This window comes from Fistularia commersonii, chromosome 20, assembly GCF_037954325.1.
Source record: "Fistularia commersonii isolate RoL2024-O1a breed Wild chromosome 20, RoL_Fcom_v1.0, whole genome shotgun sequence".
NCBI classification, from domain to species: domain Eukaryota; kingdom Metazoa; phylum Chordata; class Actinopteri; order Syngnathiformes; family Fistulariidae; genus Fistularia; species Fistularia commersonii.
In genome coordinates this window covers 13,571,307-13,584,649 of record NC_141303.1, presented here as the reverse complement: position 1 = coordinate 13,584,649, position 13,343 = coordinate 13,571,307, and the positions used below count along the sequence as shown (strand labels likewise).

The window sequence follows — 13,343 nt, the reverse complement described above, 5'->3', positions numbered from 1 at the left end:
CTCTATACATTGATCTTTTTTTCATATCACACTATCAATAGTTTGGCGGCCTGCTGAATAAAACATGGCCTGGCAGCATCATAGCTTGAAGTAGTTGTCCGCACATCAAGGCCTCCCACCGGCGCAGTCGATCATCTCAGACACAAATACTATAACAACATTAAAACAACAACAACAACCACAAAAGGCAAACAAAATCTACTCATTGAAACTGGATCTGGAATCCACCAATCAGGCTAATGCTTTGATTTTAATATAGTCTCACCAGGGTAAACATGGGCGTGGTCTTTGCCCCTTTAATTGTGTTAAATGTAGCTGGTGCAATTCTAAAGCGGTATTTTTGTTTAATCTAGTTAAGTCTACGGCATTGGCTATTGTGATGTCCAAATGGGGCCTGTGGGCTAGTTGAGACATCAGATCATCTCACATGGTTTTCCCTCGGGAAATGTAGTAGGCTTCAACTGCTTCACCAGATACTGAGTAATAAAGGCAGCAAGAATTTGAGTTGGTCTAATTAAGATGTGGGAGCATTATTGTGCTTCTCTCCTTCTCGTTCGTTATATTACAGCTGGAGTAAGTGGTGTAATGAAAACTGGAAGTCCTTCATATGGGATGACAGCTGATACCATTTTTGAAGCTTTGTGTGGACAACTTGATAGCCACACAGAGTTTAAACACAAAGAATGGACTGATACTTCCTGAGATGCTCATGTGATCTAAAACAGAGACCACAGGGTTCTGCAATTGCTCTCCATCACTGTTATGGAGTGTTTAATATATGAGATTGTTTGAGTGTGTGTGAGGTTATTTAACATGTTGATGCCATTAGGGTGAACAGTTAAACTACATATAAATCTGCAGTTATCCAGTCATAGACAACTCAGTAAAACCAAGAACTGCTTAACTTTGTAAAAACTTTGTACCACAGAAATCTGACAATTCACCCGAGCAAGCACATTAATTTGAGGTATGACAAAGTCAATACATTATGGACTACTAATTATCAACTTTTCCCCATATATGAGGTCTAAAAATAGCAAACTTACAGAATGTCGGGATTACAGTTAACTGCTGAAGAATCCAAGTAAGCTGAATTACTGCAAGACACCACTCATTCTGTCTGTGTGATTATATTTACACTTTTTAATTTCAATGGTTTATAAGAAAAAAGAAAACAATTACAGCCTTTGTAAACATTAAGACGAATCTAGCCTCTTTGATTCAGTTCACTATGTTACATCAGACTGCAAACCCTGCACCTCAAAGTCCACCAAAATCAAAGGCGACATTCCTCCAGATTCTTCAGCCATAAATTAACAGTGATGTCGAATTTGCACAAGACTCCTCACGCACACTCTTGTGTTGCATCAGGCTCATCTTCGATCAAGGCAATGTGGTGCTACTATGTACACACTGTTCTCTGGACGTTGGGTATTGTGTGCGTGCGTGCGTGTGTGTGTATGTGGCCATCATGGTGAAGCTGAAGATCATGTGATAAAGGCAAGTTTGTACGCTTTACTGGGGGTAGGCTTCAATCACCATGGCGTGACCCTGCAAGACATAGCATAACAGGATGAGCTGATTGAAAACAGGCGATTGAAAACTTAACAGCGACAAATCTTTTGCAAAATAAATTTGTGATCACAAAAATCCAAACTCACTCAAATGCTGGCCACAACAGATATGTCTTACATTTTCAGCACAAGTCCATACTGCTGAAACTCAGTTCAACAGTGCGCTAAACATCTGGATAAATAACTTATATAACTCAAAGTAAAGTATATGCTTTGTTATTGTATAAATTGTTAAGCAGCAGTTGTCATATTTGCAATGTCCCCTGACTGCACAGGTTAATTGAGATGGTTCATTGAAAAAAAAAAAAAAAAAAATCAAATTAATCACTCTATCATGTTTTTTTTTTTTTATCAGCCAGATGCTGTAAAAACTTAAAATGCATTGGATTTTCAGCTCTAAGAAGTACTTAAATAAGATCATGAAACAATGTTTTGCCTATTTTTAGACTAGAATTAAAATAACTTTATTGTACTTAAAAAAACAGTATTGTGAGCAGGCAAGAGACTAGACTTGACCCCAAATGTTTATTTATTTACTTATTTTTTTATTTGACTGTTTATTTATTTATTTAAACTGCAACTGTGCCCAAAGTTCACAAGTTCTGCCATTTTATGACGGAAAAAGTCTCCTTAACTGAGGAGGAGTGAATGAATGTCAATCTGACATTTTCTTGCAACCCATCGGGGTCGGGCCTGAATAATACTAGATTTGCAGTGCGTGTCTGAAAGTGGACCAAGAGTCACATGAAAAAAGGGACCTTGCTCTACAGGCTAAAATATGTAGAAAAATATGCACATGTAAAAAAAACAAAAACAAACAGAACTCTTGTGGTGTACTGGGTTGAGTCCATGCTATGCTAAGGAGAAAAGTCATGTGACATAATAATGAGCGGTCACCTGTCCTCCAGCAGCACATGCTGCCACCAGGCCGTACTGTCCTCCCTCCTTCTGCAGTCTGTGTGCAACTGTGGTCACCAGCCTGCAACCTGTGGCGCCGAATGGATGACCAAGAGAAAGAGAGCCGCCCCAAAGGTTCAACTTATCCATGGGTGGGGCTCCCACCTGTTTACACACATGATCAGAGACAGGTATTTCTTCTTGTCTGTGCAACATTCAGACATCGGAGGAAGCGTAAATAGCTAACAGCTGCGTACCTTGGACTTCTTGCCCATGTACATCTGGGCAAACCAATCAGAGTCCATGGCCTTCAGATTTGCCATTATCTGGCCCTGGAAAAACACAAATACAACACAAATATATCTGTGGAGTGGCCATCCATACCGGAAAAAGATTGATTTAAAAAGAGAAATAAATAAATAAAAAAACAGGTGGCCAGTGGATGTGAGGATGATGGGTAGATCTGACACCTTAAACATTTTTGTCAATAAAAAACACAAGACACAACTGGATTAAGGCAGACACCAGAATGGAATCAATACCACTGGTGCAATTATTTAAAATGTATTCCTAAAACGTGAGGACTGACAGGATATTAATTGAATAATACATACTCCAACTCCCAAAATATGTTGTGAAAACTTACGGCAAATGCCTCATGGAACTCAAAGACGTCGATGTCGCTCATGGTCAGGCCTGCCCGCTCCAGGACTTTGGGCATACTATAGGTTGGCCTGAAAGAGGCAGAGAGAAACTGAAATTAATTCACCTGAAATAAACAGCAGTAATGGATTTTGTTTCTCCTTCAAGGATACCAGGTGAACACAATTTTTTAATTCTCGTGTTTCCCATTCTGATCTAAATAATGACCGTTGTTATATCTCCAGAGAGAACTGTTGGGTAGTTTTTTTGCCCTTTTTTTGCAGACGCCATATAGACGGTAATATGAAAATAACACCTTAAAACAAAAACCTACCCCAAAAGCAGTTGATCTTTGGGGTCCTGAGACACATAGACAAAGTCTCTGCCAGGAAAAAAATATCAATATTAATCAGAGCATGGAGTGAAATCTCAGAATATTAGGAATATCAGGCCACTCTGTAGAAGGGGGAGTGGGATTACCTCAGGTAGGCTTTGGGCTTGTAACCCATAGCCAAAGCTTTCTCTTCAGACATGATAAGCACCGCCGAGGCTCCATCAGTCTGAAAACACCAATGGGAAAGAGAGCTAATCATTTGTTGAAAAGAAGCAACAGATCAATTTGGAAATGGAGGCCAGAATAAACCACGCAGCTTGCACTGAGGGTCCACGCTCCACTCTCAGTGTGACTGTTTACCAGGAAGGAGGAATTGGCGGCAGTGACAGTGCCGTGAGGTTTGATGAAGGCAGGTTTTAGTTTTCCCATCTGCTGCATGGAGGAGGGACGGATGCCGTTATCCTTGGAGACAATGTCACGACCTTGAAAGACAAAAACGAACAGTCATTATGTAAAAATAAAAAAACTGAAGTCTGAATGGTTGTTTCGAGTCTTGTCTTGTATTGTATTGATAGTGATTGATGATTTGCTCTAAAAAGGGTGTACTATTTGGTAATTGAACACATTTCAAATGCATTGTAATCAACCATTTGGACCTGTTAGTCTGTAAACATGAACCTAAAACCTAAAATGACAGAGATGGATTATGTCCTGCAGCCAGTTCTTGTTACTTCACTGCTAACACGCTGTAAATAGATTTTACTCTTATAAATTGACTGTTCATTCACTGGTGTATCGGAGAAATGCATTTTGATGGATATTTTCTTCCATGATTGCAGCATAATATAGAGTTAGTTCAATAATTGTTCAAATAATTCCTACCTGGCACTTTAAAGGCGATGACGTCCTGCAGGAGACCTGCATCCTGGGCTTTTTTGGCAAGGCTGTGCGATCGCAGCGCAAACTCATCTTGCTCCACTCTGGAGACCCCGAAGGCAGCAGCAAGACGGTCGGCACTGTGGCCCATTGTTTCTGCTGTAGAGAACTCAGCAACTGCGGGAAGCTACACACACGTACGCAGGCATGTTTAAGTAATTCTTGTAGTACCACGATATGTAAAACCTATATTTCAAGATATATCATAATATGTGGATAAGCAGGGAAAGCCACATGACAAATAAAATAAGTTTGTCTCTGGCAAAATTCATACTTTCAGTCTAAGTTTTATTGTTTGTAAAAGGCTTGTAAAGCGCTGTATAGTTTTTGTGATTTTTCAATTTAACGGACTACAAATTTATTCAAACAGGTTTGTACGTTATTCTCTTACTGCTTATTTTTCCATCCCATGTTACAAAAATTTTGATTCTATTAAATATTCATCGATTAATAACACATCTACAACTGTAATTATACTGAATCTGTAATAATAATAGAGTCCAACATTCTATGCCAGATCTCACAACAGTGAATCCTCATAGACTTAAAAGTTGAATTACACCTCTGGGGAAAGGTGAGCCATTCGTATGCTTCCAATCAGACTGAGTCTCTGGCCGAGGGTCTTTGCTTTGTTCAGGGAGAGCATGGTCTTCCTCATCTTGCGGCTGTGGCGAATGGGAACGTCGGACATGAACTCCACCCCTCCTGCCACGACAGCATCACACTGGCCTGCAGCAATCAGACCAACAGCTGGACAGTAGAAGGAGAGATGAGCGTGGTGGGTATTAGTATGAGAGAAATTATTGTAAAATTAATTAATTACCAAAAATCTTATGTAAAATTTGTTCCTAATTTGATCAATTATTCCCATTAATGTCCAGCTATTCTAATGTTGATAATTTTATAACAATTCATTTCAAATACTTCTTTGATTGCAGATTTTGGGGAAACTTAATAAAAATGTGTGCACAATTTCTTGAGGACTCAGGTCATTGTTGCCTTCCCAGTACTTATTGTAGAACATGCTAGAACATGCATATCAAGGATTTTCTTTTTATTTAATGAGAATATTTTCACTTTAATACAAGGGTTATGAATACTGTAATTAAATTATACTGTTCTCATTTTAATAATAGCTTCTTGCTCCCCACCTTTTAAATGTTTTGGAACAATTACAGAAAAAAAACAAAAACATACAAAAAAAAAACATTTATCAATAATAATTTTTTGAAAAAAAAAATCCATTCTACTGCCCGTGCCTTCTGAACCCACATTATAGCTCAAACACAAACTTTTTTCTCCGGCCTCTGCATTATTAATTAATAAATCTGTTTATTAACAGTTAATGCAAAGGTGAAGATTCGGTGTAGGACTGCCTTGACAACTCAAATATGTATGTCAATTAGGGACAGATGACGATGATTAGATTTCCGACATTGTAGCTCAATGGAAAGTATCTTCTGTGACATACCGGAGGTCATGGCCTGGTTGGACGAGATGCAGGCCATGGTGACGGTGTGAGCTGGGATCTTGTCAGAGAAGCCGGCACCCAAGGCTGCCTGGAGAGAAGAAAAAAAATGGGAATAATGAAGGGAGAAAAAGCAATGACAGAAGTTGCACTTGTGCACAGAGAAGTGTTCTAGTTCCTGTGATTTATCTTCAAGAAGATGAAGTGTTTCACCGCATTATCAATTTGACAACCAGTGACGTGATTACTCAACTGATAAAAATGATTTCTGGACATTTTTAAGGCATTTAAAAGCAACATGATGAAATTATTCTTCTGTTTCAGATTCCTCAAATAAAAAAAAAATAAAATGTAAGAATCAGGCAAGCATATGTGCGACCGTAAATTGCATATGTTAGGGTTAAAGGTCAGAAGAAGAAAGTGAAGGTGCGATTCAACTGCAAATATTCAGTTATGTTCACTGATGGTGAAAATAGTCCTGATTGTCAGGCTTTTATCGAGGAGTTAAATCATTCCAGCTTTGACATACGTATTTATGACCCAAGATGTTTCAAAAACAAAATATCTGCAGGTATCAGACCAAATGTGTGTCCATACCTCTCTCGCTACATTGCTTGTCTTGACCTCCTGAATGACTGTGCCATAGATAATGTAATCCACAGCATCTTTGGGTAAACCTGTCTTGTGAAGCAGACCCCTTAAAGAAATAATAATAATTAAATATATACATTAGTCTTAAATGACAGCACAACATAGAGAATGTCTCCCTATTTTGATGGCATATCATGGAATCTTTTTAATTTAATTAGACTATTTTCAGTTTAATACAAGGGTTATAAATACTGTAATTATATTGTACTGTATTTTTTTTTTTACAATGGGAACTTTAAAACAGCCATTAAAACAGTGATGTCATTTCACTGGAGATTTCAGAGGAAAGTCAAAGTGATGTATCTGAGTGAGTTGGCAAAACAATGTTGATAAAGGAGATCAGCCTGGTATCTGGCAGACAAACTTTACCTTTATTTGGAGTATTTACAAGGAAAACGATTGCCCTTTACATTGATTTTATGGTTGATTAACACAATATAAAGCAAAACTTACTGGAGAGCTGCTCGGGCCAGGTCATGTGGCATGAGATCAGCATAGCTGGAAATGCAAAAGCAAAGATTATCAGTCTTACTAAAACGTGTTGGACAAGAAGAGGTCCTTGACAATTAAAAAGTCAGAGGAAACCCTCTTTTTCTGACTTCATTGAAACATACTTTGAAAGAATAAAGTTATAAGGTTTCTGCTATAATTTACAAAAGACTATATACATACGTGGTGCCGGACATTAGGAATGGGGTTCGAACTCCCTCCACCAGAACGATATTTTTCACACCAGTCCGGCCCAGGGTCTTCTTGCTCTTAGTCTGAGCTGGGAGGAAATGCGAAAAAAAATAGCATGTAAACAAAAAAGCAAGTTATGTGTTAATGTTGATGTTTGGGAGCTTGGTTGAGAATTCAATGACAGCACACTGCAATGTCAGCTGTATATGATAATATTTCGCTGAAAATAAAAAAATAATAATTACCCTGAGCCTTCAGTTGAGTTGTTGTGCTGAGGCTGCGTGCAGCTGAAATATGGAAAAGAAGAGAACACAACTGAAGGGTACTGACACATGTATGTCATTATTTCACAGTTGCATGGTAGAGCTTTGGTAAAAAATAAATCTTCATCTTGCACTTCATCTTCATCTTGTAGAGCTTTGTGGTTAACAATCTAATGACTCACCAAACTGCACAGCCCGGGCAGGGGTGACTGGGCAGCAACGCATCGAGCTCAACAGCATGGTAGCCATGATCTTCTACAAAGATTTGTATAAGAACAATATGACCCAATGTGACTTTTGGAACATATATTTGTTCAACTTTACAAATCAAGAGACCACAAAACCATTAGATTTATAATGTTATAATTCACAATTATTATTAAATTATAATAAAGTAACAGACTATTTACATCAGAGTCACTATCTCAGCTAACATTGTCTTGATGTGTTTTGGCCTTTTACTGAGCTAATATTTTTGTAAACGTTAACAAAGTTGACTCGCTGTGGCGATCCCGGAAGGGAAAAGCCGAAAGAAGAAGAAGAAGAAGAAGTTAACATATTGCAGATTATATGATCCTAGTTTCCCAGTCTGGGATCATAAGAGGATTTCCATTTCCTATTCTATGAAAAGCCTAGGCTGGAAAATGATAAAAAGTCAATCAATTGTAAAAGCTGTACTGAGGAAATGACCATTAATATATACAAAGAAAAATTATCTGTTTCTATATAAAGTTTATATTTAGCATCTCAAGATCAATATCTCATTTGAACATTATAACAGACCTTAAAACCAATGATCCATCTACAAGTCGCCCAAAATATGAGTGTCTGCCTACAGATGACAACATAATTGGTAAATTGTATCGTCATGTTATTCTAAAATGAAATGAGCACAGTATATTAAGGATTTTGACATAATTCGTCTTCGATTCTCATTTCATCACCCATTAGCCAATACGTTAATAATAAAGCATTTGATGAACGTTCAATATTACATCATATCGCATTTAGCTATGTAGGTTAGTGAGACATGATATTGACATTGACTCGGATCAGCCACCGTGCGTTAGCTTTGACCCTTCACCCAGATCTACCATCATGAGAATGAAAGAGTGAGATATCAACAACAACGTTTCTCAAACTAGTCCTGAACTAAACGACAGTGAATCTTGTCATTTGTTGACTTTATGTGGTGTTCAAGCTATCAAGTGAATTCAACTTAAAAACGAAGTTACGATGAAGCTGGAGGATAACTTAGCTCTTTGCTAGTAGCAGTAAAGGTTTAACACCCCCACTATCCGGACGCGATACACACATATTTGTAGTGTTAGTATCATGCCTGTCACCTTCCCCAGAATGGTTAATGTTGTAGACAAAAATAACGCTCACCTGTACTTATTTTATCAGCGACGCTGTTTCCCTGTCAAATACTTTGCCAGACACAGCGCTAAAAGACTACAAAACCCGCAAAAGAGTCAGAGGACCCCGCGATATAACAGCTACCCAAAAAAATGCCTGATTAAAAATGTGAGCAAGAAAACAAATAAAATCTCACAATTGTTTCATTTCTCTGATGCTTGAACTCCAAATCGTTTTTTGTTTTTTTTTGTCAAATAACAGATTTCAGAAGAAACGTATCTATTTAATATACAGTAATAGTATGTCTTGTGTGTTGAGGTCCGTCTTCCGTTTGACTCTATTGACTACTGTTGCGCCCTCTTCAGTACAATGTTTTTATACGTGGTTGGAATTTCAGCGTAAATGGCAGCTTCCCTAAGTATCGGCGTTATTTTCCAGGTTTGCGAGTCGCTAATACCTATTATTATCGCATTTGTTTCAGAGAAACGACAATCTGTTGTCTGTTTGACCCATGGCAGCTTCAGTATCAACAGTGAGAAATCGTGAAACTCTGTGCATCATTTTCCTTGACAAATCTAGAGGTGAACTTTGACCTAGATTGTGACGCATCTCTATCCTGTGATGTATATATATGTAAAGTTCATGATCAATTCCTCTGCACTATATTACAATAGAATAAAACCCTTTCTTTTCAGTTCTATCACTTCCAGAGTTCATTGACACCGGTAGATCAGGGGTCACAGGTGCCTTTTATTTCATGTGAGGGCGATCCAGGTCATAGTTCATGGTTCTGTCTTTCTGATTCTTAGGTCATGGACGCTAGTGCTTTTCAGTTTCTTCCTCAGTTGCAAGTAATATATGTTCTTTTTCTTCTTTTTCTTCTCTGACCTTCTCTCCAAACCATCTAACATGTGCTGTTCCTCTAATAGACTCGTTCCTAATCCTATCCGTCCTGGTGGCACACGAAGAGAACCTCAACATCTTTAGCTCTGTGACCTCTGGCTCTGACTCCTGTCTTTTGGTCATTGTAACAGTTTCTAGTCCATACAGGATCGCTGGTCTCACCACTGTCTTGTACACCTTTCCTTTCAATCTGGCTGAAAGTCTTCTATCGCATAGTACACCTGACACTTTTCTCCACCCATTCCAACCTGCTTGATCCCATCTCTTCACCTCTTTTCTACACTCTCCAATGCTCTGGACTATTGACCCCAAGTACCTGAAATCCTCCAACGTCTTGATCTCCACTCCCTGTAGCCTCACCGTTCCACCCGAGTTCCTCTCATTCACACACATATACTCTGTCTTGCTGCGACTTTCATTCCTCTCCTTTCCAGCGCATACCTCAACTTCTCTAGACTTTCCTCAACCTGTTCTCTGCTCTCACTACAGATCACAATGTCATCTGCAAACATCATGGTCCCTGGAGATTCCTGTCTAACCTCATCTGTCAGCCTGTCCATCACCATTGCAAGCAAGAAGGGGCTCAGAGCTGATCCCTGATGGAGTCCCATCTCCACCTTGAGCTTTTCAGTTCCTCTTCAGCACACCGCGCCACCGTCTCACAGCTAGCATACATGTCTTGCACCAGTCTTACATACTTCTCTGCCACTCCAGATTTCCTCATAGAATACCAGAGCTCCTCTCTTGGCACCCTGTCATATTCTTTTTCTAGGTCTACAAAAACACAATGCAGCTCCCCCTTGCCTTTTCTGTACTTCTCTATTAGCATTCTCAAAGCAAATACTGCATCTGTAGTACTTTTTCTCGGCATGGAGCCATACTGCTGTTCACAAATACTGACTTCTGCTCTCACTAGTTTCCAGGTGCAAGTAAAATATATGACGTACTAATTTCTAACAATTGTGTGGAGTTTGCATGTTCTCACTGTGTCTGTGTGGTGTTTTCTGGGTTCTTGGGTTTCCATCCGCTTTTAAAAAATGCACTGGATTTATTGAAGAGCCTTAAACGTAAATGGGGTTGTGACCGCAGTGCAGATAGGTGATATAGATAATACCGCCAGTCTGTACTTGGGGTCGCAGTCAGATAAAAATGAATGAATGAATGAATGAATGAATGAATGACCTCTAACACTCTCTAAAAATATATTATTAATATTTCACCAGGCACAGACATATTGAGGGAATTACACTGTTATCAACACCACACTCACCTTTGTCAAGGACTATGTGAAAGCATTGTTGATATATTTTGGTAACCACTCAACAGTGCCTGTAACCCACCAATGTGCATTGCCTTCAGGAAGAACCAAGGGACATAGTCTGACTTTAATTAATCTTTGTCATTTTTGGATATTGAAAATGTGTGTGGGTATTTGATATGTGATTTTACACAGCTTTGCTTTTATTGCCATGCTTATTAATATTGAATCTAATTCCTTTTTGTGGAATCGTAGTCCTGTGTTTAAGAGCTGTCCACTACAAATTAGTAATTGAGAATCTGTTTTTGCAGTTTGATTTTTAGCTCCACTCATATCAGAGCTTGGGCTGTTTGTCAAGCTTCAATTTGTAAATGACTTTAGTAGCGAAAATGCTAGAATTTATTTTGTTTATTTCTCCTTCTGTCTTCTTGGGACGAGTAGACACCTGAATGAGTCAATACCCCCACAGTATATCTCATCAATTTTCCTGTTCCATGTCATCAAGTGCGAATACACGTCAGCTAGAAGCTCAAGGATGATGTGGCAGTTATTAGACTCAATGATCCAACATCCAAGGTGGGTGGGACAGTGTGTGTGTGTGTGTGTGTGTGTGTGTGTGTGTGTGTGTGTGTGTGTGTTCCTGAAGTCAGAACCAAGCCCATTCCAGTCAGATTGTGTTTGTGACAAATGTGACTGCTTGTGTCAGTTTTATCACTGCTAGATATGACATTATTTATCAGCTTACCCGTGTTTGTTTACATGCAGGTGAACACGCAGTCAGTGCAAATGCAATCTGACCTGACCGAGGTGATGGGTGAGGTCTGGTCCAATAGTGCAGCCCTCATTTCCAGCAAGCCTGCTTGCTTCATAGCTGGTGCGGCTATCAAGTAGGTATATTAGGACTTTGCTGAACATGAGGAGCCTGTGTGTCGCTGACGAAAACCTAAAAATAAAGAAAATCCGATAAAAAAAAGGTTTCTGTCAAATAGATTATTTTCTAAAGTTTAATGTCCCATATAAATTGTAATTCAAAATTTATATTGTCATTTTGGTTAGTGCATTCTTTATTTTTATTAAACCTTTGAATCTTGTGTTCCACTCAAAAGAATGTTCATCTGTACATTTACAGGAAAAAATGTTACCCTCATCAAGTTGCTGCAATATAATATATGCATTCATTTGTTCATTCATATTTCCAGACAATGTACACATCATTTGTAAATGAAGAGAGAAGAATGTATTTTATTTGTAAATATGTGTTTTGTGAAATTTTACAAACAAGACAATATCTGTTCGCAAAAATGTTAGATAGAATGTTTAACTCGATTTCAGTTATTCTGCGTTTATAACAGTGTGCAGGACTGAATGTTAGAATTGCTGTAGGTTTGCAATTTAAACGTCAACCTCTGTTGTCACAAAGACAGGTTGGTTTGTCTGTCTGACACAGAACCTAAGATTATCCTGCAGGAAACTCAATGGTAGCTCATCACTGGTGTATCTGAGACAGGAGTATCGCCCCAAGGGAGAAAAAAAAGGCCAAAACAGAAAAGATGCCTACGGTCGATGGAGATGCAACGCCTTCTAGTGGAGATGAATAAAATGGCATACAAGTTTCCGGCTGGCAAAACTAGAAATGGTTGATTATGCAGTATGCGCCCTCCTCCCAAGGTGTTATTGACTTTCTGTGACATTAAACACTCTTGTGTCTCAATTCTCAGAATGATCCAGGCCTGTAAGAGCAGTGAGGAGGTAACCCATCTCCCTTTTTGGAAGGTCAGAAAATGTTTGAGGGCATTGAGAAGTCTCCAATCCCCATTGTTGCTGCTCTCAATGGTTCCTGTCTGGGTGGAGGCCTTGAGGTTTGGTTGTGTGTGTGTGTGTGTGTGTGTGTGTGTGTGAGAGAGAGAGAGAGAGAGAGGGAGGGACAGAGAGTCCAAATATTTCATAATAAATAAAAAAAAAACTACACATGCATGTTGACATTTGGCATTTTAAGTCCCAACGTTCTGATTTCTGCCTAGTTTGCAATTGCCTGCCAGTATCATGTCGTTACCAAAAGCCATATAACAATCTTGGGCACGCCGGAGGTCGTGCTGGGACTGCTGCCTGGAGCAGTCCAAGACTACGCAAAATGGTATAAAGATTCATATTAACAAGTCATTTCTAATGACCCCACACGCACACACACACACACAAACAGTTTTCACCAGGGTATATTAAGGTCAAGTGTCTCACTTAGTGGCACATTAACAATCAGCTATGTTCTTTCTGTGTGTGTGTGTGTGTGTGTCTGTGTGTGTGTGTGCGTAAGTTGGTCTCCCCGGAGCATTTGACATGATGCTGACAGGCAGGAACATCAGGACCGAGAAAGCTAAGA

General features: G+C 39.0%; 2 protein-coding genes across 2 annotated transcripts; one reads left to right on the top strand and one right to left on the bottom strand.

The window, feature by feature from the left end:
• Positions 1-1,114: 1,114 nt before the first annotated feature.
• On the bottom strand, positions 1,115-8,923 carry hadhb (hydroxyacyl-CoA dehydrogenase trifunctional multienzyme complex subunit beta). The gene is made up of 16 exons (XM_086166952.1): positions 8,836-8,923; positions 7,629-7,701; positions 7,429-7,470; positions 7,175-7,271; positions 6,956-7,000; positions 6,449-6,548; positions 5,855-5,942; positions 4,946-5,133; positions 4,330-4,510; positions 3,808-3,929; positions 3,594-3,673; positions 3,448-3,495; positions 3,118-3,205; positions 2,729-2,803; positions 2,472-2,636; positions 1,115-1,551 (listed from the first exon to the last, which is right to left on the bottom strand). Exons 2-16 carry the CDS (start codon positions 7,693-7,695, stop codon positions 1,516-1,518), a joined length of 1,422 nt encoding a protein of 473 aa, XP_086023078.1. The 5' UTR covers positions 7,696-7,701; positions 8,836-8,923; the 3' UTR covers positions 1,115-1,515.
• Positions 7,694-13,294, top strand: hadhaa (hydroxyacyl-CoA dehydrogenase trifunctional multienzyme complex subunit alpha a). The gene is given in 6 exon segments (XM_086167616.1): positions 7,694-7,736; positions 11,472-11,542; positions 11,732-11,853; positions 12,685-12,730; positions 12,733-12,825; positions 12,988-13,294. Coding segments are annotated over 6 exon segments (507 nt in total). The 3' UTR covers positions 13,120-13,294.
• Positions 13,295-13,343: the final 49 nt, after the last annotated feature.

Excerpts from the sequence above, each read along its gene's own strand:
- hadhb (XM_086166952.1), bottom strand. The coding sequence starts at position 7,695 with ATGGCTACCATGCTGTTGAGCTCGATGCGTTGCTGCCCAGTCACCCCT. Across the intron at positions 3,930-4,329 it reads CATCGCCTTTAAAGTGCCAG|GTCGTGACATTGTCTCCAAG; the intron begins GTAGGAATTATT and ends TTGTCTTTCAAG. Across the intron at positions 3,496-3,593 it reads AAGCCCAAAGCCTACCTGAG|AGACTTTGTCTATGTGTCTC; the intron begins GTAATCCCACTC and ends TTTTCCTGGCAG.